This window comes from Coturnix japonica, chromosome 18 (genome assembly GCF_001577835.2).
Source record: "Coturnix japonica isolate 7356 chromosome 18, Coturnix japonica 2.1, whole genome shotgun sequence".
Lineage (NCBI taxonomy): Eukaryota > Metazoa > Chordata > Aves > Galliformes > Phasianidae > Coturnix > Coturnix japonica.
Window position 1 is genome coordinate 2406222 of NC_029533.1, and position 26222 is coordinate 2432443.

The 26222-nt window shown below is 48.0% G+C and overlaps 1 protein-coding gene and 1 long non-coding RNA gene across 3 annotated transcripts in view; one reads left to right on the forward strand and one right to left on the reverse strand.

Moving 5' to 3' along the window:
• Positions 1-12134, forward strand: part of HS3ST3A1 (heparan sulfate-glucosamine 3-sulfotransferase 3A1) — a 25500-nt gene extending 13366 nt beyond the window's left edge. The window contains exon 2 of the mRNA XM_015880124.2: positions 7831-12134. Coding sequence (XP_015735610.1) covers positions 7831-8449 — 619 coding nt within the window. The 3' untranslated portion in view covers positions 8450-12134. The remainder of the gene's footprint in view (positions 1-7830) is intronic.
• Positions 1-25907, reverse strand: part of LOC116654209 — a 30206-nt gene extending 4299 nt beyond the window's left edge. The window contains exons 1-3 of one of the 2 annotated variants that reach the window (XR_004309232.1): positions 22320-25907; positions 17057-17197; positions 15955-16107 (exon numbers count right to left, since the gene is read on the reverse strand). This is a non-coding gene — a long non-coding RNA (uncharacterized LOC116654209). Of the gene's footprint in view, positions 1-11345; positions 16108-17056; positions 17198-22319 lie in introns of those variants that run through there. The other variant, XR_004309233.1, reaches the window with a different exon arrangement.
• Positions 25908-26222: the final 315 nt, after the last annotated feature.

Genomic DNA, 26222 nt, shown 5'->3' on the forward strand with positions numbered 1-26222 from the left:
ACAGGAAAGGATTGTGTTTCTTGCCGACCTCTCCCCAGCCCTCCCTCTTCTGCCAAAGGATAAACTGGGACCTTCCGAAAACAAAGTGGTGGCTGCAGTTTGCAACAGATTTGCTCTCAGTTGTGTTTACCCAGGGCAGGAGAGCCCTTCCCCGGGGCGGCCGCCTGCACTGTTAGTCACGGAGCAGCAGGGTTGAGTTTATTTTCTTGCTATCTGTTCCCTTTGGTTTGATTTAGACGCGAAAAGAGATATTTTTTATGATAAGCAATAGCAAATTGGGTTTCTTTATGGCTCATGAGAGCTGTTTGACAAAATTGGACTATTTATGTAGTGTACTGATTGCGATGTAGTCCCGATTTTAATGCCTAACTGAAGGGAATAAAGAAGAAAAAACCAACACAGCAAATGGTGTTTTTTAAAGGCTACAAGCTGTTTGTGAAGGGACATGCAGTGGACAACAGCAGCTCCACGATGTCTTAATGTTTGGCCAAGTGAAAGTTTTGGGGTGAATGGAGAACCCTGAGGGCTGGGGGGCAGTTTTGGTAGTGGCTGTAATTCATGGGACCCCCCCAGGAGGACAACAGCTGCCCCAGCAGCAGACCCTGTGCTGGTGGCTCTCTCCAATTACTCACAGGAATGACTTGATGCCTTTATTCCCCATTGGTTTCTGAGCAGAAAATCCCACGGTGTTCAGAAGGATCTGAGAACAGAGAGGCTGAAAGCGATGCTTGAAAGCAAAACCTAAACGTCTTCCAGGGCAGATGGTTAATGGCGTGGTTCGGTTTATTTGCCCAATGCAAATCACATCCCGTCTGCCCATGGCTGTGGGGAGGCCAGTTCCTGTTTGTTTGGCTAAAGCAAGGCTGAGATTTCTCTGCAGCTCACAGGTGAGGTCCCCAGGGATCATAGAATCGTGGAATGACCTGGGTTGAAAAGGACCACAATGCTCATCCAGTTTCAAGCTCCTGCTGTGTGCAGGGTCACCAGCCAGCAGACCAGGCTGCCCAGAGCCACATCCAGCCTGGCCTTGAATGCCTGCAGGGATGGAGCATCCACAGCCTCCTTGGGCAACCTGTTCCAGTGCGTCACCACCCTCTGTGTGGATGGGGATGAGACATGAGGTTGTGGGATCAGACCTCCACCTCTATGCAGACATTGTTGTCCCCTGGGGGCCTCCATCCATCCTCCTCCCAGCCCCAAATCCAGCAGCACTCTGTTGGTGGGTCTGTCCCCCCTCCTTGTGTTCAGACCAGGAGGGCATTTCAGGGGGTCCTCACCTTCCCCATTGGCCCTAATTGAAGGCTGAAGAGATTTTTCACATATTCCAGGGTTTTTAAAAAGGAGGCATTTGCATATTAATGAGAAGCTGTTCAGACTGATTGGCTTAATGTGTTTGGGGTAAGTATAATTAAATGTCAAGGGAAATATATCATGGAGTAATGAAGCTGAAGCTAATTTATCAAAAAATGAGGCCTAGAGAGGGAGATATTCCCAATAATAAGCAGTTCCTTAACCTTCCCCTTCAGGTGCTGTGCTTGAAGCATTTACTCTTGGCAATCCATATGGGGAGAAGTGACCAACAGATTGCTTTGTCCTGGGGGCATTTCTCATATATGCCGCAGTGCCAGCCCCCTGCTATGGCTGAGCCTATCCATGGGATTTGTGGGGCAGAGATGGGGGAAGGTCCCTGTGGGGCCAGCAGCAGCACTGGGGAGGGTGCTGGGGTGGTTTTACATACAGAATACTTCAGGGAAGAAGAGCATTCATGAGGTTTTGTCGTAACAGATTCACTTTTGCTACTGGGTCACTTATGCCTTTTTTTCCCCTTTGTCATCTCTCTTTTTACTCCAGAAGCTTTTCAGAGCACATGCTGTCTCCTGCTCTGTTTATGTACTAGCTCCTAAATACCAACTCCTGTAGGCACCGCTTTGCTATGAACAAAAAATACAACCCTTGTTCAGGACTGCAGGGCAGGTCCCAAAACAGGGTTTATTAATATCAGAGTGGAGGGTGAGGCTCAGGCTGAGGTCCACACTCATCCCTATAGAGTCTGTGACCCTTCTGCATCCCAAAGTGTGATGGGAGAAGGTGGTGAGCTCCCTTCCCACAGCACAACGGGTACACACTTTGCAGCAAACCTAGTCCATTCCGTTCCATTCCATTCCATTCCATTCCATTCCATTCCATTCCATTCCATTCCATTCCATTCCATTCCATTCCATTCCATGATTGGACTAGATGATCTTAGAGGTCTTTTCCAACGTTAATGATTCTTTGATTCTATCCCATCCTATCCCATCCTATCCCATCCTATCCTATCCTATCCTATCCTATCCTATCCTATCCTATCCTATCCTATCCTATCCTATCCTATCCTATCNTCCTATCCTATCCTATCCTATCCTATCCTATCCTATCCTATCCTATCCTATCCTATCCTATCCTATCCTATCCTATCCTATCCTATCCTATCCTATGAAGATGTGGCTTTAGGGCAGGACTGGATTCACAGAACTCACTGTCATCCAGGCACTGCCATTATGCCCATGGTCTCAGTGGGAAAAATCCCCCTTTGGCAAAATCTGATGGAATCAGTAGGTTGCAGAGTAGCAGAGGCATTGTAGAAGGTCACTGCCAGAGGTGACTGGGATGGATCTGGGCATGATGAGGAACAACAGAGTCTGTGCTGCCTGATGCAGGGCATTCCCTAAAAGTGTTTCCTCTCTGCCCTCCTTGTGCCCTGCAAAGAGCTCTGAGGTTGAGGAGCAGCAGGCTTGTGGTCATGGCCAAGAGGAGACACTGCAGGTCTCCCCTGCTGCAGAGGGGACTGGGGAAGCCAAGGGATGATGCAGTAAAGCCAAGGGAATATATGGTGAAGTCAACCTCCAGCAGATGAAGCTCCTGGTGACACAGCTTTAATGGCTTTCCCAGCCCTTCAGAAGGGAAAGGGGCTTTTCCTGGTGCTGAGCTTGGAGCTGGGCCATCACCCATGGAGGCTGTGCCCAAGTTCCTGCTGTGGGGCAGCAAGGCACATTCTGGAGTGATTTTCTGAAGCACTGAAGATGCTGAACCCTTGCAGAGATGCCTGCGGTGCTTGGCATACAGCAAGGGAACAAATTAAAGAAATTGCTTTCTATAAAATAAATGAAAATCATATAGAAATAGATATATGTAAATTATGTATACATCTATAAATTATGCATTTAATATATTTTAAAACAACGACAACAATAAAAAAACACCCCACTGTCGTGCTTTGGGCACAGGCAGCAGTGATGCTACAGCAGCACTTTGAGGTCAAAGGATCCCTAGCCATTCTCTGGCTGTAAAGTGGCATTCCCCTTATCCAGCCTATCCTAAAGCAGCAGGACCAGGGCTGGGGCAGACACACAGGGCTCTCTGTTTCCCCTCAGGCTGCATTTTAGACATACTGTGTCAGGCTGTTGTTGTTCCCCTAAACCTGTGTTTTGCTGCAGCTTCCTATGGCAGGAGCTGCAGTTCTCTGTTGGGTGAAGTAATGAAAGCACCTTGCAGCCACTGCCACGTTGCTGCCTTCCTAACCTGGGCTTTTTTTAAGTATTTGGTCGTCCAGGCATTAGCGATGAGCAGCATGAGAAGGACTTGGCTGGGTGCCCCAGTGGACAGCGGTTCTTTTCCCATGCATTGGAGTGAGCAGCACTGATTTTAGCCAAATTCGACCATCCCTTGGGGCTGCTGTGCCCATCCCGCAGCCCAGAGGAGGTTGGATTCCTCCTCTGCAAGGGATGGCAGAGGAAGTAGAGAGGGGTCGTGCTGATAAGATGCTGCCTGACAGATGCAGCGTGGAAACAGATGCTCCCAGCTGCAGCTGTAATGAGATCCATAAATACAGAGGGTTGCTCAAATAAACGCTGGCATCCACCGCATGATGAGCTCAAGGAGCTGCTGTTGTCAGCAGGCACAGGGCGGGTAGATTTGAGGCAGGAGGAGCACAAGGCAATGCTTCTGCAGCTCCATGTTTAGGCTGAGGGGTGAAGGTGCCCATGCTGTGCCCAGCACAATTGGGCACTGGCTTTAATATCCTCTCAGGAATATTGAGGAGAACAAAAATCTCTGTGCCCTGGGAGGTGTCATTTTGAGACTCAGATCAGCAGGAAGTGGGTCTTACTCAGCAGCTCTATGCCCAGTGTCCTGCTTTCCCCTTAGGTACCTCTGAGCATTTTCCACTCATTCACCTTCCTCACTCCCATGGGATCTTTGGATGGTCCTACCAGATTGCTGGAAGGCATCTCACCATTTATTGATCCCATGTGATGTCTGAAGGGACAGGAGGCTCAGGGAACTCGTCTGTGTCTTTGCTGCTTTCAGAGCCCTTTGAGAACTGCTGGTCCCCAGCCCAACATGAGGACAGCTCCCTCTCGTTAGGCACTGTTTTTAATTCATTTATCCGTGCACACTCCAGGTTACATTATCACTCTTCCCAGAGCATCTTTCTTTTTAATCTCCTGTACGTGCTGTAACGGCCCTCCTGGAAGCAAGGGCCTAAGAGGAGGGAAAGGGAATTGCATGTGATCACAGTGCTTGTTTTCTTTTAGCATTTTCTGATGCAGAAGTGCTTGAGATGATTTGGAAGAAGAAGTGAAGATGCAGTGGGCGAGAGGAGGAGCCTGTGTGGCTGGGGGCTATAGAGGGCAGGGAGAGACTCTCCTCAGCCAGTGGCTTCATATCAAAGAAGGCTCTGTGCTTCCATCAAGGCTGCTGCAGGCATGCCTATACTGTGGCACCTGGCCTGATCCTGGTTCCCATTTCTGCTTCATTCCCATCACCTGGTCCCTTAGCTCCCAGGTGTCATGCTGCAAGCAGCACCTCTGTTTCTGTGCTGCTGCAAAGGGCTGGGGAAAGCCCCCGGGTGTCCCAGCTCCATGCTCCCAGCAGTGCCCCCACACTGCAGCTTAGGACCTGTCTGTTGCAGCTGTGACACCGCTGCAGGCTGCAAACCCTGCACAAACACACACACACACACACCCCTGGGTGCTCTGCTTGTAGGGATGGAGCATGGTACATTGCTGGGGTTTCTGAACATGAAGCACTGCTTTGTTCCCCGGAACCTTGCTCTCATAGGGACACGCCATCAAGTCTTGTCTCTAAGGACTCTGATCCCATGGACCGGGTCAGGCCAACGCCCAGCTCAGATTTGTAAAGGGATCATTGTGCACTCAGTCAATAAAGAGACATAAAAGCCGCAACAAACAAGACATCAAAGATCATTCCCACACCAGGAGTGCCTGAGGCTGGGGACCGGTTATGGGGACATCCCAGGGTGACCCCAGCATGAAGGTACCCACAAGAAGGACTCACCCAGCGGGGTACACCAGCCAGTAAAGGCAGCACAGCACCCAATGCATGGCTGAAACCAATGATGCAGCCCCACTAAGGGCCCACTGTGAGTCCGCACGCAAATCCCAAATGCACCCTTTGAGGAGAGTCTTCCTCTCCTGTTAAGTAATTAAATAAAGCCCCGAGCTCTACTAAAATTAAAATAACAGAATCCATTTATTCTGGCAGGGCCCGCTGGTGGCTGCTCTTGCCAAAAACATTTTTGTGGTTCTTGTCTTTTCAAGTGGCTCTTTCGCAATAAAACCCAGATGCCATTAGTCCAGGGAGGCCTCCAAGCAACTGTTTACGTCCATGAAAGATGCCCTTTGTAATTAATTAATCTCCTGAAAGCTGTGGCAGCACATTCCTGGTGGGTCCCAGCATGTCCCTGCCCGCCGGGCTGGCAGACGAGGTGCAGGCTCATTCCTGAGCACTGAAGAAAGTCTTTGTGCTGCAGCTCAGCCACTGAAGGGGTTAATCTGCTCCTTGGGAAGACACAGCAGAGATTTCAACACTTAAACTACCAAAACCCAAACAGAGGTTGGCATGCCTGCTGCCATTGCACAGGCTGCTTCTCTTGCTCAATGGCCAAGCAGAGATGCAAGAAGGTGGCTCTTAAGCACAGAAGCACTGGAGTGGGTGCAGCAGACCCAGCTAAACAGCTGTCCTGGCCATTCAGGTGGTGGGCAGCATTGGGTGCATGAGAACAGACAATGTGCAGAGAGGTATTTTTGTCACCTGCATCCAGTTGGGTATGATTGGGGTTGGGGACTACCCAAGGCTGAAGTCACTCAGGGGTTCTTGCATCCTAGTGCCATCAATTGATTTAACCCACCAGAAATTTGGCCAGACTGTTTCTGACGCATATAATCCTTTTGGCTTTGCAGCATCGGATGATGGCAAATCCCAACACGAAACTATGGCTCTGCTTGGCAGAGGTGGCTTCTGTAGAGACCATGCCTCTGCTCAGCCTCTGTGCAACTTGGTTTCAAACAGCAAGAATTGCAGTAGGGCTGATCAGTCCTCACTACCTCATTTGTAACATAACGACTCAGCCTGGGGTTCGGTTGTTATTGGTGTTGTTAGCTGTTGTTGGCTTTTCATTGTTGCTGTCTTGATAGATGGGTTTAATTTGGCTGGTGTATTGCCCAGCGTTGCACACCAGATGTTGCTGTGGCGGGGAGCAGTCCATCACCATGCAGCATTGCAGCTGGGTCAGTGCCTGGGGTCAGGGAGTGCAGACGTGGGTCCCAGGGCTGCAGTTGCCATGAGAACTGTGGTGGCACATTGGTGAAGCCCCATCCATCTCCTGTTGGCCTTGGGCTGCTGAGGTAGGAAAAATCTGCCTCCTTGGATGGGGTCATGCAACCAAATGGTGAACCTCTGGCATTTTGCAGCCCCCGTTTAGGGGTGGTAACTGGGTGGTGTGAATCTGATGGATCTGATGTGGTGTGTCTGTGTAAGGAGAGCTAATGGAGCTCCTGGGAGGAGCAGATAACATTTGCTAAGTGTTCTGCACCGTTCTGTCTTGCCTTTTTAACTCAAATATCATCCACTGGCCAAATGCTGCATTATTTTAGCATATCTCACCCAATGCCCAGACCAGGAGAGCAGGAGTGACCCACAACCAAGCCCTCCCCTGGGCCAGGAGAGCTTCCCAACAGCTTGTGTGCAGGATTTCTTTGGGTGAAAGAAGGAAATTGCTGAGGTCAAGGGGCTGACATTGCACATTTTTATGTGACATTAGCTTGCTGCCACCTTGAAAATACCAAAAGATGGAGTCTTACATCCTGGCCCTTGAAAAATCCTTTGTGTCCTGCAGAAAGGGACTCTTGTTACTCAAGAAATTCACTGTTATTCTGGGGAATTTAAACCAATGTGCAGGAAAACCCAGTGTGGGCAGGACAGAATTTAAAGGGGTAGGATGTCAGAACTGTAGAGGTTTGCTCTATTCTTCCAGTGTCGTGGCATAGAATCATAGAAACACAGCATGGCTGGGTTGGAAGGGACCTTAAACCACCACAGCCCTAACTCTGCCATGGACTGGCTGCTCCTCACCAGCTCATGCTGCCCAGGGCCACATCCATCCTGGACTCGGTCACCTCCAGGAATGGAGCACCCACACTCCTCTGGGCAGCAGTGCCAGCATCTCACCACCTCTGGGTAAAGGATTTTCTCTACATATCTGACCTAAATTTCCCCTCCTCTTGTCCAGAACCGTTCCCCCTTGTCCTCTCACTATCTGCTCATGATAAGATAAGAGGGGGGATCCATCTCAAAATGTCCTTGTGAGGCAGAATAGGATTACAGCAAGTTTCTGGTTTGTGCTAACATGCTTTTTGAGTTGGAGCACCGTGGGCTAACCATGCTAAAAGGAAAGTGAGCTGGGTTGAGTTGTGAGGTGTGAGGACATCACAGCTGTGGTACTTGGACTCCTCTACAACACTTGGCACTAACATGTTCCTCTCTCCTCAGGGACCTCATGCCTAGGACCCTGGAGGGGCAGATCACCATGGAGAAGACCCCCAGCTACTTTGTCACCAAGGAGGCCCCAGCCCGCATCTCCTCCATGGCCAAGGGCACGAAGCTGATCGTGGTGGTGCGGGACCCCGTGACCAGAGCCATCTCGGACTACACACAGACGCTCTCCAAGAAGCCTGACATCCCCACCTTTGAGAGCCTGACCTTCAAAAACAGGACTACGGGCCTGATCGACACCTCGTGGAGCGCCATCCAGATCGGCATCTACGCCAAGCACCTGGAGAACTGGCTGCTCTACTTCCCCATCGGGCAGATCCTCTTTGTCAGCGGGGAGAGGCTGATCAGCGACCCCGCGGGGGAGCTGGGCAGGGTCCAGGACTTTCTGGGCCTCAAGAGGATCATCACCGACAAACACTTCTACTTCAACAAAACCAAGGGCTTCCCCTGCCTGAAGAAGGCGGAGGGCAGCAGCAAACCCCACTGCCTGGGGAAAACGAAAGGCAGGACCCACCCCGACATTGACCAGGAGGTGGTGCAGAGGCTGCGGGACTTCTACCGGCCCTTCAACATGAAGTTCTACCAGATGACAGGGCAGGACTTTGGCTGGGACTAAGGCTGACAAAAATAATTTAAGAAAAGGAAAATATAATATAATATATATTTTTTTTACGTATCAGTAGGGGGTGGGGGGGAAATACAGAAAAAAAAAAATCCAAAAAAAATAGCTGTGCTGAAACACGATTCATTCTTAATTTTCTATTTTTTTTTTCCCTTTTGACCCTACTTGGTTGTCTTTCTTCTCTCAGAGATGTGTCACCAAAAGAGGCTGTGAACTGCAGCCTGGTGCCACAGACATCCCCCCTACAGCTTGGGTGCTTCTTCCAGCAGGCCCAAGGTTTTGCATTGGGGTCCACAAAAAATAACACTGGGGTGCAAAGCTGCAGGATGTCTTCAGGTCACCTTCAGAAGCAATAGGTGCAAGGGGGAGCTCATGGCCTGGGAAGTCAGCCAGACTGGGGTTTGGAAATGCCATTTTAGACCCTTTTTTGTCCCCTTTTTACAATGAAACAAAGGAGGTGCAACATCTAATTTGGTTCTCAAAGCTGTACTCTAGGAGATATTTTTTATTCTATCTTTGAGAATTTTTCACTTATCCATTCTTGGTTTGACTTTTGCCTCTTCACTAAACCAAGCTCTTTTCATTGACCAAACTTAATTTTCACCTTACAGAAGCCAAAAACAACAATCCTTTGGTTTGTTTTTGACCCTCAAAAAAAAAAAAAAAAAAAAAAAGAAAACAAATCATCCTTTTGACTTTAGGATGGAAATGGACAAGCAGTCAGAAGTTCCCATTCAAGGGAACTCCCTGCTCCCAGGAGCATGCACCCCCTCTTGCTGGGCATTTCTCCCATTGAGGCCTATCTGAAGGGGTCTGGGTGATGGGCAGGGAAAGGTTCACAATGCATGAGGACCTGTTGGGTGATGCTCATTAAACATGTGGAAGGAGGTGGGACACCCGCCATCCCACTGCTCACACACACAGGAACCAAGTTTACAGCGTCTGGCGGATGATATTTAAGCCATAATGAAGAATGTTTTTAAGTGGAGAAAGGGGGAAAATGAAGAAAAATTGCATCTAGGGTGAGGAGAAGCTGGTGAATGGTGGAAGGTTTCTTATCCTTTCCTAAAGAAGAACGGAGGGGGAAGTGGGAATGAGAGCATTGGCTGTGCAGGCCTTTGAAACTGTCAGGCAAAACGAATCTCCTGTTTGCAGTAACCCGAAGCTTTAAATTCTTTGCTTTGATCATTATCACCTTTTTTGGACAGTAGAAATGGCTCAGAGACAGAAATCTATTAGTGCAGCAGGATCCTGCATTACCTTGGGCTCCTTTATCTGCTGGTTCTTTATCTCCAGCGTTTTCTAGGCGATAGGAGCACCTAATTATGGCATGGTGCTGTGTACCAACATGATGCTCCCTTTTCTAAGCCCAATTTTAAGAATGTTGTGATGGGGGCCAATAAACTTCACTGGGCATTATGGGCATTACCCAGAAAACCTGGCTGGGAAGGAGCATTGAGCCTCTGCTCACTGCATGTCTGCTTGTCTTCATGTCCCATCCCAGGAGGCATTCAAGGTCAGGTTGGATGGGCCCTGGGCAGCCTGATCTAGTGGCTGGCAACCAGCCTGCAGCAGGGGGTTGGAACAAGATGATCCCCTATAGTCTAAGCCAGTCTATGTTTCTATGTTGGCCATGATCCTAATGAAATCAGAGCAGAGTTTGCAATGAGTCCAAAGAATTTCACAGGGAAAAGATGCAAAGCATGTACCAGAAATTGCCATTCAATGGCAGTCATTTCCAGCTTGGCTGTCCTGCTTGCTGTGTCAGGAGAACAGCTCAGGACCTGGACAACTTCAAGGCACCAAGTCCCACTGCAGGTCCCGGCTGCCTGTAGCCCCCATCCCTGCATCCTTTAGGACACAAACCCACCTGGTTCTGCATGCAAGGCCAAGTTCCCAATGCAATTAAGACCATTTCATTTGCACTATGGGCTCCCAGGACCTTCTCCCTCCACTGTACCATCAAAGCCAACCTCAGGTCCCCATGCCCTGGCTGGCAGGGCTATGGCATGGGGATGGTGGTAGCAGCTGTGTCCTGGCCCCATGGCTCAATACCACCCTATGTGGCCACACTACTGGTTTTCCCCTTCCCACTATCCCTCCCCCAGGCACCAAGGAGGTTTTCCAAGCTGCAAAGAAGAGTTATGCAGGTAGCTCCTTTGAGACTTAAGGGTGGGCTAGGCTGTACATGCTTTTGACAAGTATAAATATCACTTGAGCATGATTTTTTAAAAAAATCAATATCATTATATTGCTACTGTCTCTCATATGGTCACATTTAGACTAGTATAAAGGTGCTTTATAGTGCTACAGATTGTTCATCCCATACTGAACCAGCTCTAGCGATATGAAGCACCTTCCTACAAACAAGTTCCTACAACTGCCAGCAAATCACTGCCGTTAAATCCACACAGCTCCAGTGCATCCCCAAGCCCAATTCTCATACGTGCCTTCAGAACACTCCCAGCATCCCAAATTCAACTCCCATCAACGTTCAGATGCTCTACTCCCATTACTTTCTGAGGGTCTGACTCCCTCGATGCACTCCTAGTAAAACTATTTAGGGATCAGGGGCTGTAATTGATTTTTTTTTAAATCTGGGCCATAAGTAGTTTTGAAAATCCCTCCACATATCAACAATGGCTTTTAAAAAGAGGTCGTGCAATCAGGTCGCTTTGAACTCTAATGGCGTTTAAGCCTCTGAACTCTTTAGGCTTATTTTAAAATCCAGCCATGAAGTTTATTTTAACCTAAGAAGAATTGGAAGTGAAGTGTTGGAACCTGCAGCCCTCCTGAGCCCACGGTACTGGGCATCTGTGTTAGGAGGAGTATGCAAAAGCGGCTATAAGTAAAAATGAAAGTGACCCTATAGAGTACGATGAGGAAGAAATCAATAGATTAGGAAGAAACCAATACATTAACAATGAGAAACTAATCTGGGAGCATTAAGATCTTTCTGATCTCAATAATCCAATGAGCCCTTAGGCACTGGTAAAGCTTGGGCTCGTATGCCACGCATTGTTTGCAGTCTCAGACCATCTGTTTGAAAAGAAAACTATACAAAGCACCCTGAAAATTTCAGACCAGTTGGGATTTCCTTTGTGAGCCCAATTTGGCACTGTGAGACCCGGCCTCTGCTGCTGGGACCTGGGGGAGGGTGAGGAGGGGCTGCAGCTGTGCTGCAGTGAGCAGCACTGACTGCATGCAGTGAACGTCCTTGGCTCCTACAAAACTCTGCCAGCCAAGAATGCACCCACTTAGAAGGAATACAAAGGCCAACACGCTATGAAGATCAGTGAAGGCAACTCCTGTATGTGGAATTCAGAGTGGGCTTTGGGCTGCAGCACCACAGAGTCCAATTTCTGGAGCATTTGGTGATGCCCAGCCTGCACTAAGTCATTTTGACTAACCCTGATGCATAGCCTCCTTGTTCTCTTGCACACACACTAGCATATGCAATGTTACATCTCCACATTTGGGGGGAAAATGCCCGTTTTCTTAACCATTAAAAAGATTCTTGTTCGTATATAATGGTTTCTGGATTTTCTCTCCTTCCTCCCCTCTGCTCTGTGATGCTGTCATCTCTCTCCCTTCGGTGCTATTCCAGTATGGAGCAGACTGATTTTAATTTAATTTAAGAATGAAAAAGCACACATTTAATAAAGTTTACGGGTACTGAGAGGCTGTGCTCTCTTTTTGCTGGCGGCAGCAGCCTGGAAAGAGCAGGGAGCTCTGCAAAAGGCAAATGCAGAATTACCCACTGGTGTCAGTCCATAAGACCACCTGAGCTGGCACTGCTTGGTTGGAGATCCCCGCTTTGGCTCTTGTTCTTCTTGGCATCACTTCCACAGCCTCCTATCTTCCGCTTAGCAATGCTTGATGTCTCACTACAGTCTTTAGGCAGCAGAACACCTTGGAAAGCCACGTCTTTGCATTTCGCCCCTCTGTTCCCCATTCAGTGCCACGTCCCTTCGCCACCATTCATGGAATTCCTTCTTTCCCAAAACCCAGCACTGTGTGAAACCTGAGGTGGGAGCGACGCACCAAGAAACATAGACAGCCCCCATAGATCAGGTTCTCTGTGTGGTCAAGTAAAGCGATATTCTATTTACTTTTTTAGATGTATAAACAGAGTAAGTCCCAGGGAAAATATGCTCCCAAACTTCATAATATTTTATTAAACCACCGAAGTTTAATATAATCTTTTGGCTTCCACGGGAAAAAAATGTTCCATTGCTTCGCTGAGCACCTTTGATTTTATTTTCTTTTAATTACTGCTATCCGGAGTTAACAATGTGGGTTTTGCGCTCCACCCAGAGGACTATCCAGATTAGAAGTGAGGAATTTTGCTGAAATACAGAAATATCTGTGCGTGGTGAGGAGTCAGCGACGGCCGGGTGGAAAACTCTGGGAAAGCCAACGTGTAGAATGAATTCCCCTCAGCCAGGCAATAACAAGACTGCATTCCTCAATCCATAGCATTTATTACCGAGACATTGGCCAGCAATGTTCCTGGGGAAAAAGAAAAATCAGACCTCCTTCATCTTAATGCTTGTCCACAGTCTGCACAGGGGCGGCAGCTCCGCACTCTGTGGGGAAAGTTGTCCATAAATCAGAGCTGATGCAGTGCCAGAGCTCAGGGTCACACAATGGGAATGCCTTGGGATATGGCATCCATTCAGGTGTGATGCTACTGCAAAGCCAGCGTCGCACAGCGCCCCAAAAGCTTCAACAGCACTGAATAGCAGTGCTCAGTGGACACAGCAGAGGGGTGGGAGCCAAGCCGGGCTCTCAGAAAAGACTCAGCATTGTTAAACAGTAATTATGGTAATAATCATCTCATGGTTCCTAAGACAACTGAGTAATTTCTGGAGGTCAAAGCTGTTGGTCTGAGCATTACCTGAAGCTGTTCATGCAGGAACCTTAGAAGCAGATCTCAGCTACTTTGCCAAACTTCCTCGCTGTTTAAAACCTGCCACCAGGACAGCCCTGGCAATGGAGGGCCCTTTATCACTGACGTCCCATCACCTGCCTCCATGCTCTGCTCCATCAGCACTGGGCAGCGGTGACGCCTTGAGCAGAATTAAACCCATTTGGCCACAGTTCCCCCAGCTCCGTTCTTTTGTTCTTTCATCAACAGCGGTGATTTAGGGCATGTGAGCAACATCTAAAGGAAAAGACTGAAAGGTATTGGCTGGGGAGCACTTACCTCCCATGTACAGGGCTTATGGAACAGAATCAATACATTTTCTATATGGCTTGCTGCAGAAACCCCCTGCTGTTGGGCACAGAAGAGACGGCAACAAAGCAAAGCAATTCTCCTGAGAAGGACAATTTGAACAGCACATATAGGGCTGAATGCATCGCATCGACCCAGCAGAACAGCCACTGAGCTAATGCCCAGCTCTCAGGGGTCCTGGGACCCTGGCTCTGAGTTCACAGCCTTTGTGCTTTCACCATGCTGGATTTCACCTCCTTTTGTTAAGTGCACAGAGATCGTGAAAGCAGCCACAGGCTTCTGATGCTGTTGGAGCCTACAGTGAATGCTGCAGGGCACTGATGGCTGATGGCACCCAGGCCAGGCAGTATCTGCCTCTCAATGCTGTCCCAGACCTGTGACCCCCACTTTCAGATACACCAGCTGCCACCACGATGGGGTCAGGCTCCCCACCTTAGGAACTCAAAACCAGCATTGGCCTGAAGCCCACCTCCTCCACTTTACACACAGAAGATTCAAGGTTAAATAAAGGCCACACATGTGGTCTGCTGGCGGGGCTGCTTGTTCACAGAAACACAGAATCACAGAATCATTAAGATTGGAAAAGACCTCTCAGATCCCCAAGCCCAACCCCAGCCCACCCCACCGTGCCCATTGACCACATCCCCCAGTGCCACATCTCCATGATACTTGAATACCTCCAGGTACAGTGACCCCTCCACCTCTCTGGGCAGCTGTGCCAATTCATCATCACACCTTCACAGAATACGTGTCCTACCATCCTGCCTGCACCCCCCCTGGCACAACTTAAGGCCATTGGAAATGTTCCTAGAGGGCTCATCCTGCTTCATTCTGAACTGCTAAAGGGAAATCTGCCACATGCTCCTGCTTTCAGAGGAGCTGAGCTGCCCTTTAGACACCAGCTCCCAGCACAAACATACATGGGAAACATGTTTTGAGTTCCTGAAAGAATGTCCAAAGAATTTCAAACAATTCTTAAGGCATATGGGGATAAATAGCGAGAATCTCAATATTGTTTATAGAGTAAAAACAAAAACCAACAGTCGTTGGAGTTCAGATGAGCCAAGCATTTTGGATGGATAGCCTTTAAACATTTGGTTTCAATTCTCTCAAACCTTCAGCAAAGAAGCCCCATTCATACGATACTCAGCTCACAATTCCAAACGAGGAGTATTATGGGCTGGAAAATGGGATGCTTCTATTTCCAAACAGAGTCTTGGCCAATCTTGGAACATCCTTTCAGAAAATAAAACCGAACCAAAACACTCAGTTGAGCAATTTGTCCGGGCTGCTCTTCTCCTGCTTCAAGTTTCATTATGTTGAATTAGTCGTTTGTTTTTCTTAACAACAACAACAACAAAGGAATACTCAGTCGAAAACATCCTGAGCAGTAACATCTGCAGGCTGAGCGCCTCCTCTTTAGAGTGGGAAAGTCATCACTTTCCCTTTAGCAGTAGAGCTCAATGGGAAAAGCCCAGAGCACCTCTCACTGAGATGTCAGCATTTGCATTTATATCACTGTTCAAATAATCTTTTCCTGTAGGTTTTCTTGTCCCTTTTTTGTCTTTCTCCTAGGGGATGGAGACTCCACCTGCACCATTGGCACTTACCTCCTTCTCTGTTTATAATTAATTTCAGAAATCATTTCTTTTTACTTTGGACATTCTCTCATCTGAACAGCTCTCAGGACAACAGATTGCTGGGGTCAACACGGAATTCTCTGTTTGTGCTGCTCTGGTGGTTACTGGTAGGGTCCCATGGCAGCACACCATTCCCAGGGCCAATAACAAATGTCTCAGAAAATGAAAAAGGGACAAACTGGTTACCAGCATCCTTCATGGAGTGCACTTGGGATGATTGGTAGCCCCTCCTAAACCCATCAGATCTGGAGCAGAACACAACCTGAGCTGACTCCAACCTTTGTGTGAGCCCATAGCATCAAACCCTCACCCTCTGAATTCACAAAAGGGATCCCGCACTTTTCTTCCTGAATACCCCAAAAGACAACAAAATTGGGCACTCTCTGTGCCACAACCCCCCCCATGCAAGCATGCTGCTCCAGAACAGAGCTCTGCTCCAGGTTTCCTAGATAGATTTGGGCAGCGTTTTTGCAGATGTAGGGGTGTTCATGTAGGCGAGGAGCACTTTGGCAAGGCCTGCATGTACCTCTGAGAGCTGCTGCTCCAAAATAAAAGAGAAAAACATGGGGAGAAAAGACTCCCAGATGTTGCACTTGACTTCACATCAGACTCGCTGCTACCTGTGTGGCCCTGGCAGAGCAATGGGGCTTTTGGATGCGAGCTTCCGCGCTGCTGCTGGATCCATCCCGAGATAGGAGCTGGCTGGTGGTCAGGGAGCAAAAGCCAAGCAGCAGCTTTCCCCTCCCAGCCCGTGGGCAGCACTCCAGTATCTGCTGAGAGAAGGAAGGAAGGGTTTTTATTAGCTCAATGGAATAAAGGGATGAAAGGGGAGGTTTGAGGAGCTGCAGGTGGGGAGCCACCAAGTGACTGTGGTGTAGCAGCTGCTCCTGTTGGGTTGGCTGCTGGACCAGCCCTCTGCACCCTTCTTACTGCTCCAATTCCTTTCTCTCCACCACCACTACACCCATCCCCAGCCAGAAACACACCCCCAACCACCCATACGCAGAAGGTGTAGCTCCATCTTTGGGCTTAGATTTACGCACTTTGCTCCATGGGCAATTGGAAACAGAGGCACTCAATCATTCTCCTCTTCTTTTTATACTGCTTCCCACAAGCACTGAAATGCAGCCAAGTTTGGAAGGTATCGGTAGTTTGGTGGACAGCTGATCTTTGTAAAGCGATACGCAAGCGAGCTCAGGAGGATATAATGTTCCAAGGCAACCAAAGCGTATTTCTGTTTTTACATCAAATTTTCTGCTACCTTTTGGCAGAAGGTCTACCCATAAGGTCTTGGTTGAAGATTCGTGCACTTAGCATCTCTGTGCTTGGGTTAGGTACAGAATTCTTTCAAGTCCACATTATCCAGACCAATTCAATCCTGAACAGCAAAGTGCTGGTAACTTCTGTGCCACCAACAGCGTTATGGGAGGCTCAGGCTGGAAGGTTCAGCTTCCAAAGAGCCAGAGGAGTCTGCTCATGCATCTCTGTAGGTGTCTTCAGTATTTGAAGTACCCCACAACGTCACTCCAGATGCATACTCATCTGGTGACGCACACAGAGCCCCTTTTGTCCTTCCAAACACACAACAGAATGCTTTTTTTGCAAGCATTGATCCTTCCTCCCTTGGCTTTGCATGGAAGTCCCCAGCTGGGACGGCTGGCTGCACAAACACCCCAAAATTTCAATTGGATCCCATCTACAATGACCTTGGCAGCTCCATACCTTGAGATGCAGGCTGAGACACTGGAGGAATATCCAGAGAAGACCCATAAGAATGGCTGAAGACCTGGAAAGCCCTGGACATGCTGCCATGGGTGCACACACCAAGCAAAACTACTGGATTAACAGCAACCATTCCTTGGTCTGTAAGAGAAGACATATAGGATCTGAGCATGGTGCAGAGCATTTAGTCACTCACTGAGGTGCTTAAGTTTGAGCATTCAAGTCTGGGTTTCATTGTCCTCTGATATACATTGCCCAGCTGTACTACAGAGTATGAAGTAATTCTTAAATTTCCACCTTTCAGCTCTGAGACATAATGGACCTAAATAAATTGGCTTTACAAAAAGCACCATGGGTGTACTGAGAAAATAATTCCTCCCCATGTTCACCCACACAGCAAGGCAGGCAACTGAATACAAAGGGACACACAGCTTTTCAAAAGAGCAATCTCAGGAAAAAAAAATCAGCACTTGCCTCTAAAACTCTGACTGTGGCATCATTTTACAAAGAGGGGATTCCCACATGGGGTAACTAATGACAGGTACTGCAGTAAGGCACAGCTTGATGGGTAATCAGATAATGAGGGACAATGAGGAGCTCCCCAGGCAGCCACCTTCAGGCTATGTGGCCAAATACTGCCTACCTGCCAGTGTCCATCTCCTCCCCATTTTCCCTTCAGCTCTTTGAGGGCCTATAGCAGACACAATTCAGCCATGACACTTCATCACCAACACAGTGGAACCCTGCATGTGCCAGAGCTCCAATGTGGGATGTGGCACAGACATGGGTCTGATGGAGCAGCACTGCGAGTGGCTCCCAGCTCTGAAACAGGGGTTCTGTGTCTCCCTGGAAGGAGAGGAACATCAACAGCCACAACCCAAGAAGTGAAATGTCTGTTTGTGGGTAATAATCCCAGACAGATGCCTCCCGCACACAAACAACCAGTGCCTCCGAGACGGGAGGTTCTAAATAAATAATCAACAAGTCCTAGAGCTGAATGCACAGTTGCTATTTGCATCATAAATAAATGAGGAGTCTATTATTTACTCATTCTGGTGGCAGAGCACACAACACGAGCTCCTCAGGGCTCTACCAGCACTGCTCCAGCACAGCTGCTCAGCTGGGGATGTGGTGGACACAGCGCAGCTCCATTTGCTGGGAAGGTTGGAGTCCTACATTGGTGGAGAAGGGCTGAATCATGGCCCAAAACTCCATGAAATGCTTCAAGAAACAGAAATGCTTTATAAAAGGCCTGGGAAAACTTAGAAGACACCTCAGTACCTCCCCTCCACCATAGATTCCACCTGGGAATGCAATGAAGCAGCAGCTGTTCTTTCTGCATGGCACGTGGCAAATCCTCCACCCACCATCACCTCTGGGATCAAATCTGTTCCAGGAATTGCAGCTACAGTGCAACTGCTTAAACCCTGCAAAGGGGCCAGAACTTGTGTGCTGAGAACCAGCATTTGAGGCGTCTTCAATAGAAGTGAGATTGAGCCAGAAAGAAAAGTTCCCATCTATTTCCTTTACTACCCACGAGACACGGTGAACAGCCATATGCCATTTCCAAGGAGAAAAGACATAAAATCTATCCTCAGAGATCCCACAAACCACAGTCTGGCTTGGTTTTATGTAGGTATGTATCAAGTGTTATTGATCCGTTTGCTTCAAGCAAACTAGCAAGTGGTGGATTAATACTTTTTTCAGCTCCTTGTGTCCTGAAAATTGTGTTTTTTCCTTTTTGGGTTTAGGGATGACTGATAACAGCACTCAAAAAGCGCATGTGGAACCTGACTCCATCCACACACTGGTGGCATCTACTGCCTTACACTCTCTTTTGGCTCACTGATAGATAAAGCACAACCTGGGCTCAAAGAGGCAAACACATGGGCAAGAGAAGCAGTGGTGCTGAGCTTGGAACTGAATTCAAGTCTTGGAGGCATCCCGAATGCAAAGTCATCCCTCCCCAAAAGCCACTGTCCCGCAACCCTCCGATGACAGAAGGTGGTAAGGGCACAGACAGTGCCACACTGACAGCAGGATTTTGCAATGCAATATGGGGGAAGCTCAAACAAGACCCAGCTGTCTATTCACACAACTGTTTTACCATCCAGCCAATGATCCAGACATGTTTCTATGCCTGAACAGTTCATCCTAGGATTTATAATTCTCTATCTGTGACCCTAGCACTGTGCACTGATCCCACTGCCATGGTTTCCCCTGCTGACCCCACACTGGGGTGCCCTATCCACAGGACACACTGAGAAATGCACAGATTGGAGTATTTGGTGTCAGGATTTATAGCTCTTTCCTACAGGAATGTGAGCTGCTCCAGCACTCAACAGGCTGGCACCAAGCTACTAATACTGCTCAAAATTAGAGCTGGTACAAAAATGTGTCATAGCATTTCTTTTGCAAAGGAAGAAAAGTCATTTTTAGCATTTCTTCTTCTTTTCCTTTTTATAGAGAAAGTATTTCCTCTCCCCACACCATCAGCGCTCCATCCTCCCCCACCCCACTGGAATCATGTCTCATCTTGCACAGGAAATTCTGATTTTTCATTGGGGGGGAAACAAAGTGAATTATTTTGGCACGAGTCTCATCCATTGCAGTTCCAACACTGCCACGACACCTCCAGCACAGAGCACCCAACCAGGGAACAGCTGCCCTGTGGATGTGTGGCAGCGCAGCCAAAGCAAACTGGTTGGGTTTTCCAGTAAAACACATCACCTCCCAGCTCACAGAAAGGCTGGTTTGCCTCCTAGAATGTGCACATTGATGTACAGCCGCTTGCTGCAGTGGAAGGGGAGGTTTCCTATGGGATATGGTGGGTTCTTTATCACAAGGTTTGAATGGTTGAAGAAACCCACTCAAACTTTAGATTGTAGAGTGGTCACGCACTGGAACACAGCATGGTATAAGCAAAGGATACAAAGGCAGAGGAATGCTGGCTTGATATCTTCCAGGGTGCGGGAGTTGGCAGCTTCATCCATCACTACTTGTAGCCCCTCTGGGATTTCTGCAGTGTCCCAGCTTTATAACATACCCAAGAAGAGACAAAGCTTCACCCAGTGGCATCCCATCATGGATAGCACAAGGTGACGCGCTCCAACCTGAATGATCTGCAGTTCTAAAGCAACTGTAATGAAGCTGTGATAACGAGAAACATCAGGAACCTTAACAACAGCAGAGCTGAGCGCCCTGCCTACAGCACAATGCTGCTGCGTTCAGCGAGTTTGTTATATGTGATGTCAACAGCTACACACGAGCTGTGAATAGCTTCCTATCTCCTCCAGCCTATTTGAGTCTGGAGTGATTCAAATGACTTCTTCAGAGCTGTTTTGGATTTACACTGGCTCTGCTGAAACCAAGGATGCACCACAGGGGTCTAGGAAGCTCAATGGGTTCCCATCCCTCCTTGGCACACAGTAGTACTGGAGCTTGAGCAGAGCTGCACTGATTCCCTGCCATTGGGCATCAGGACTTCTGATCACAGGGTGTGGGGTATGAGAAGGGGCAGCCCTGATACGGGACATCCCCATCACCCCCAAGCCCTCACCAACCCATCACATCACTCTATGTAAAAGAGGCGGCTCTTCCATGCAGGGCAGCCCTAAAAATAAACAAAGAAACGAAAGTGATCCTCTCTCCAAAAAATTAACTGTGATTAATTATTCCAAAAAGGGCTGTTTATAGCTTGGACTTCATGAAACGGAATGCATGATTTAATGCACTATCTGACAATGTGCTGTTTTTCATTTCAGCACAATCAGGGCCTAAATCTGTGTCTCCCTCTCTCTCATCTGAGCTGGAAATGGTTTTATATTCCATCTCGGTTTATAATAGGACACGGACTATTTTGTTGCCAAAACCTGCTCTGTAAGATCATCCATTAAACCGTATTTATTTTTTATGACAAACGAGAAAAATGACAAAACAGCTACTGAGCTTCTGCTAATGAGGACCAAATGCCCCCTCAGACACCCTTCCCACCACACTGAGCTGAGATCCTCCCACCTGGGGACACATGGGGCTGTGTCACCCCACAGAGGCCCAAGGGACCATCACTGTGGACTTGCACTCAAGATCTGGGGTCTGGAGCTTTATCCCATTGGGGATGCAAGCAAGAAAACACAGACAAAGGGAAACGCTCTTGGGAACAGCAAGAATGGCCAAAAAGCTGACCTTGGGAAGGCCTCCATCTTGGCAAGGCATCTGGGTTGGAGCAGAGGTTTGAATTCCTCCCACCCATGCTCCTCTGTGGGGCTCTCATCCATAAGCCTGGGACTGAAGTGGGGCAACACCAGGTGCAGTTATTCCCAACACCTGTGATTTCTTCTTGGAGATAACAGCAACATAAAGCCCCTCTGGTGATTGGTACAAACAGGCCCTCCTCAGCGTGAGGTCCATTTTATAGATCTCAAGTTTTTAAATGCTATAGGAAAAAGATCACCAAGATCCTAATGCTATTTCAGCCTTAAAGACTGCTCCATTTATATTACAGTGTTAATGCAGAAAATCCCTCTCCTGCCATCTTTGTTTATTTTTTCCATGCTAGTTACTAGTGAGTGCAGCAGCAAGTTTTCATACTGAGTGCAGCAACCCATCTCATCCCAATAAATTCCTTATGTAGCCTATGAATAGCCAGACATATGAATAATTTAACCATGGTTTAATCAACGTTAAACGAATGCTTTAATCAAGACCAACTACGTCATTTCTCCTTAAAAGAATTACAGACCAAGGCTCTGGCTCTGGTTTCACAGCATAGGAAGAGCACACATCTCCTTGGTAAAGTTTTAAACAAATTAATCATGCATTTCTCCATGGCACCAGCCAGGCGAAGACTGGAGCGCGTTAGCTATCCCTTCTGCTTCACCCAGAAAGTTAGGAATCATAGAATCATAGAATTGTTGGAGTTGGAAAGGATCCCTAAAGGCCATCTGGTCCCACCCCCTCTGCAATGAGCAGGGACACCCACAGCTCCATCACTGCTCAGAGCTCATCCCCTGACCTTGGCTGTCTGCATGGACAAGGCACCACCACCTCTGTGAGCAACTCAAAACTTACCACGTGCTCGATGCAACAGAAAGGAGATGGTAGAAGCAGAGGCCCTGTCAGCCCTGTCCTGTGTCAGGTGTATGACTGGGGAAAAAAAAGGTAAATTCATGGGTTGAGACAAAGATAGTTTAACAGAACAGAAAAGGAAGATGATTACAATAAAAGAATATACAGAACAAGTGACACACAATGCCACACTCACCAGACCCAGCATGATGCCATATGGTTTAGGATATCCTTTTGGTCTGCTGTCCCGGTGCTGTCCCCAATCAGCTCTTTGTGACTCCAGCCCCTCACTGGCAGGGCAACAGGAGAAGCTGAGACATCCTTGGCTCCACGCAGCACTGCTCTGCACCAACAAAACCACCGGTGTGTTACCCACATTATGAATCACAGAATATTCCAAGTTGGAAGGACCAGAAGGATCATCCCAAATCCAAAGCAGAGCACCGTTCCAGCTACTAGGTTACAATCCACTCTATTCCAGCTGAAACACGGACTCCTTCCACTAACAGGGGACAGCCATGCTCCCATGGGATATCTCTGACCTCAGCCACCTGACCTGGGACAGCACCAGCGAAGCTGCAGTGTTTCAGGTTTCCATTCTCAATCTTGCCACAGAAAACACTGATGGAAACAGTGCCTTTTGCCATCACACCTCCAATATCCTTTATGCAAAACACAGGGTACACACTGCTCATGTCCAACACTGCCAGAGAAAGCAGCTCCGAACATCCAGCCCACCCCGTAAGCATCAGCTTCTTTGGGATTTGCATTTATCAGCTGATGAGATTTTTGAAGGAGAAAATCACCACTTACACACTTTTACACTGGCCAATTTGCACCAACAGAAGATGCGGCCCTTCCATCCCCATTGGGAACATCACCCCAGGCTGCTGCTGCTCTGTGACCCCTGCTCTGTGATCCCTGCTCGTGTTGCTCCTTGAAAGGCAACCCAACGCCCAGCACCACAAAACAAACCATTGTACCTTTAAGGCGCTGCTCCAGAAAGAAAAGGCCTTTCATAGCAGCGAACAGCATCTCTTTTACTCCACGCACCATCTGTTTGCCAAGATGAAGAGCTCTGGGCTGGTGGAGGCTTAGTCATTCGGACAAGAATAGGTCCCACTGTACTTACACTTCCCAGCTCCCAAAATAAAGCCACGGCGAGTCACTGGCTTTGCTTAGCGCATGGAGAACATGGAGCTGCTCTTGGGAGCATCTCAACTGTTGTCTTCCCCTAAGGCAGAATCAAAAGAAGAGCCCCTATCCCTGCGGATGCTCAAGGTCAGGCTGGATGGGCCCTAATGTAGTGCCTACTGTAGTGGCTGGCAATCCTACCCACAGCAGGGTTGGAACTGGATGGTCTTTGAGGTCCCTTCCAACCCAAGCCATTCTGTGACTCTAAGACAGCAGTGGGAACCCCGTGGTCAGCAGTCCCTACAAAGGCAGCCTTATCAGGTCAGGGTATTCTAGGGATGGGAGTGCTCCATTACAGCATCCTTACAACCATGCCTAGCAATTGAGCTACATGAAGCCCCACCTCATGTCATTCTGCTGGGAGAATCCCAATGGCCCCATTGCTTCACCATAAGCAGGGGCTGGGATGGGTGCATGGGAGCTCTGATCTTACTGGGGATTTCCCAGCTCCTTTTGCCTGTGGCCAAACTTAAGCACTATTTAAATACCATCACCTCGCTCCCCCTCCCTTTCTTATTGTCACATGTAAATTTAGATTAACAAGAAGGTTTGACAAAGTGCTACTGCATATGTTAATAAAGCCATTAGTGTCGGCCCGCCTGACATATAACCTGCAGAGCCTCCAATGTTTACTAATATGATTGTCAAAGCAGAGGAACATTACTTTTTAATGACATTTCATATCACTTGAGTTGAAGTAATATCCTGGGACGTGATAATCAGAAAGCCATTAAGCCACAGAACTATGTGCCGAATAGAGGCTGGTGCATGAAAAATGCTCATTTTGTCAGAATTAAAACATTTGTGTTTTTGCTTCATAAGTTGCAAGTGCACTTGTGGTGAAACACGTTGTGAAATATTCATTGGAAGCAGCTCAGTTCAGGTAAATGGGGCTTCCAGATGAAACGATGGATAAGGTTTTTATTGCATTTGCTGCATCTCTTGCAGGCCATACAGCAATGGGCAATTGATACCTATGATATGCTTAACAAACCAATGAGGTTTTGGAACTTCTCCTCAAATAAAACTTCTGAATTGGTATGAGTAATCATGATGGGCCCAGCTGAATCTGCTGCTCAACCACGCATGTGCCATCAATCTGATCAGAACAGCTTTCTGATAGAGATTAGCAATTGATTCTGTTCAAATCTCCCATTGGATGGGGGACAGAGCTGATTAAAGCTGTGCATGTACTATTAATAGGAGCGAGATGCCCTTCTGTCATTGTTATTAATTATGCTTCTGTGATTACTATCTGTTCATCCATCCACACATCCTCCCTTCTTTAATCCAATCACTGGCCAGGTCTGGATGACACAAATTCTTACTCTCCTTTCACTCCCAGTTTGTCAGGGTGAGGTGGAAAGACAAAGTCTTTGTCCAGCCCTAATGATGCCCTGTGTGGGCATGGTGGAGATGGGTAGATCACAGAATCATAGAATGGCTTGGGTTGGAAGGGACCTCAAGGATCATCCAAACTCCAACACTCTCTTGCTACATGCAGGGCCACCAACCTCCACATCTAACACCACATCAGGCAGCCCAGGACCCCAACCTGGCCTTGAACACCTCAAAGGACGGGGCATCTGTTCATAGATGCCTGGGCTTTATGATCTTAGAGGTCCCTTCCAACTTTAATGATTCTATGACAATTATGAGAGAGTGGGGGGTTGGAGATGTGTGGGTGTGAGCATTCGTTTGAGAAAAAAGCACAAAAGGAGAGTTGCCAAAGCACGAGGCCTGACCCCAGGCCCCTTCCCACACCCACAAGCTCGTCCCTACCTGGAGGCCAGGTTCTCCTGATCTCTCATCCACTGTCCTCAGGATGGACAGAAATTTTCCTTGGCCAAATAATTAGGCTGTGATAAGAGGAAACAAATGGGCCCTCAGAGCAGTGAGGGCTGCAATAAGAGATGAATTATTAGTCCAAGATGGAAATCTCTTTTGATAAATGACTGGCCTCAAGCAAGGAAGGATTCAGCAAAACACAACAACGTCCTTGTTGTGACACGAGGAAGGAGAAGGAACAAACCGTGCACAGTGCAACAAAGCCTCTGCGTTACCGCCTTGACCAATGGATTAATCAAGTGTGTCCCACAGTGCCACTATGCTTCCCTCTTTGCATTACTTTACAGCCTCACCACGCAGAGGAGAGATGGAAGGAGCTCACCCTGTCAGATGTCACTGTGGAGGGTGTCAGGAAGGAGCAAGGAGCAGAGCCTGCAAATGCGTGGGGCACTTCAAAGCAAACACAGAGCACTCAGACATGGCAGTCTGGGAACAGAAAAAGGAGAGAGAACTGTTTTTTTTGCTGTTTTTCTGCAAGCAGTTGGCTTGGTAGGGTGGGGTAATGCCTCGTACTGCAAGTGGAAGAACTGCCATTTATTAATGCTGGCCCAGTTCCTGACTTTTTTTTTTAAGTCATGTACAGAGCTGGGGAGGAGAATCCATTGGTTGTCAAAAATAAACCTGACAATGAGGCACTGGGCACACCATTGAAATCAGCAGGTTTTAACATCACAGCTTTAACCAGACTTTGATGTTTGGGGGAGTGCTGCCTGCATAGCAGAGTTCAGCACGTCTAACAGCAGGAAGGGACATGAAAACCTCTCCAATACCCCTGCTGATCAGTACCCAGCCCTGTGCAATAAGACTGATGGAGCTTCCAAGCCCCCATAGCCTGCAATGCATTTATCCGAAGGGATGGAGCCTCTGGTACCACTACATTCAGTGGGATATTTAAGCAGAAGTGGTTAGTAGGAACATGCACACTCAGAGCATACATACTGTGTATACACACACCCATACATACATGCTTTTAAAAAAGCTGGCAGAAGGAACTCAAGCATGAATTGCTAAATGTATTTCTCTCTCTGCCCTTCCCCAGAAACCGCTACCAAAACAT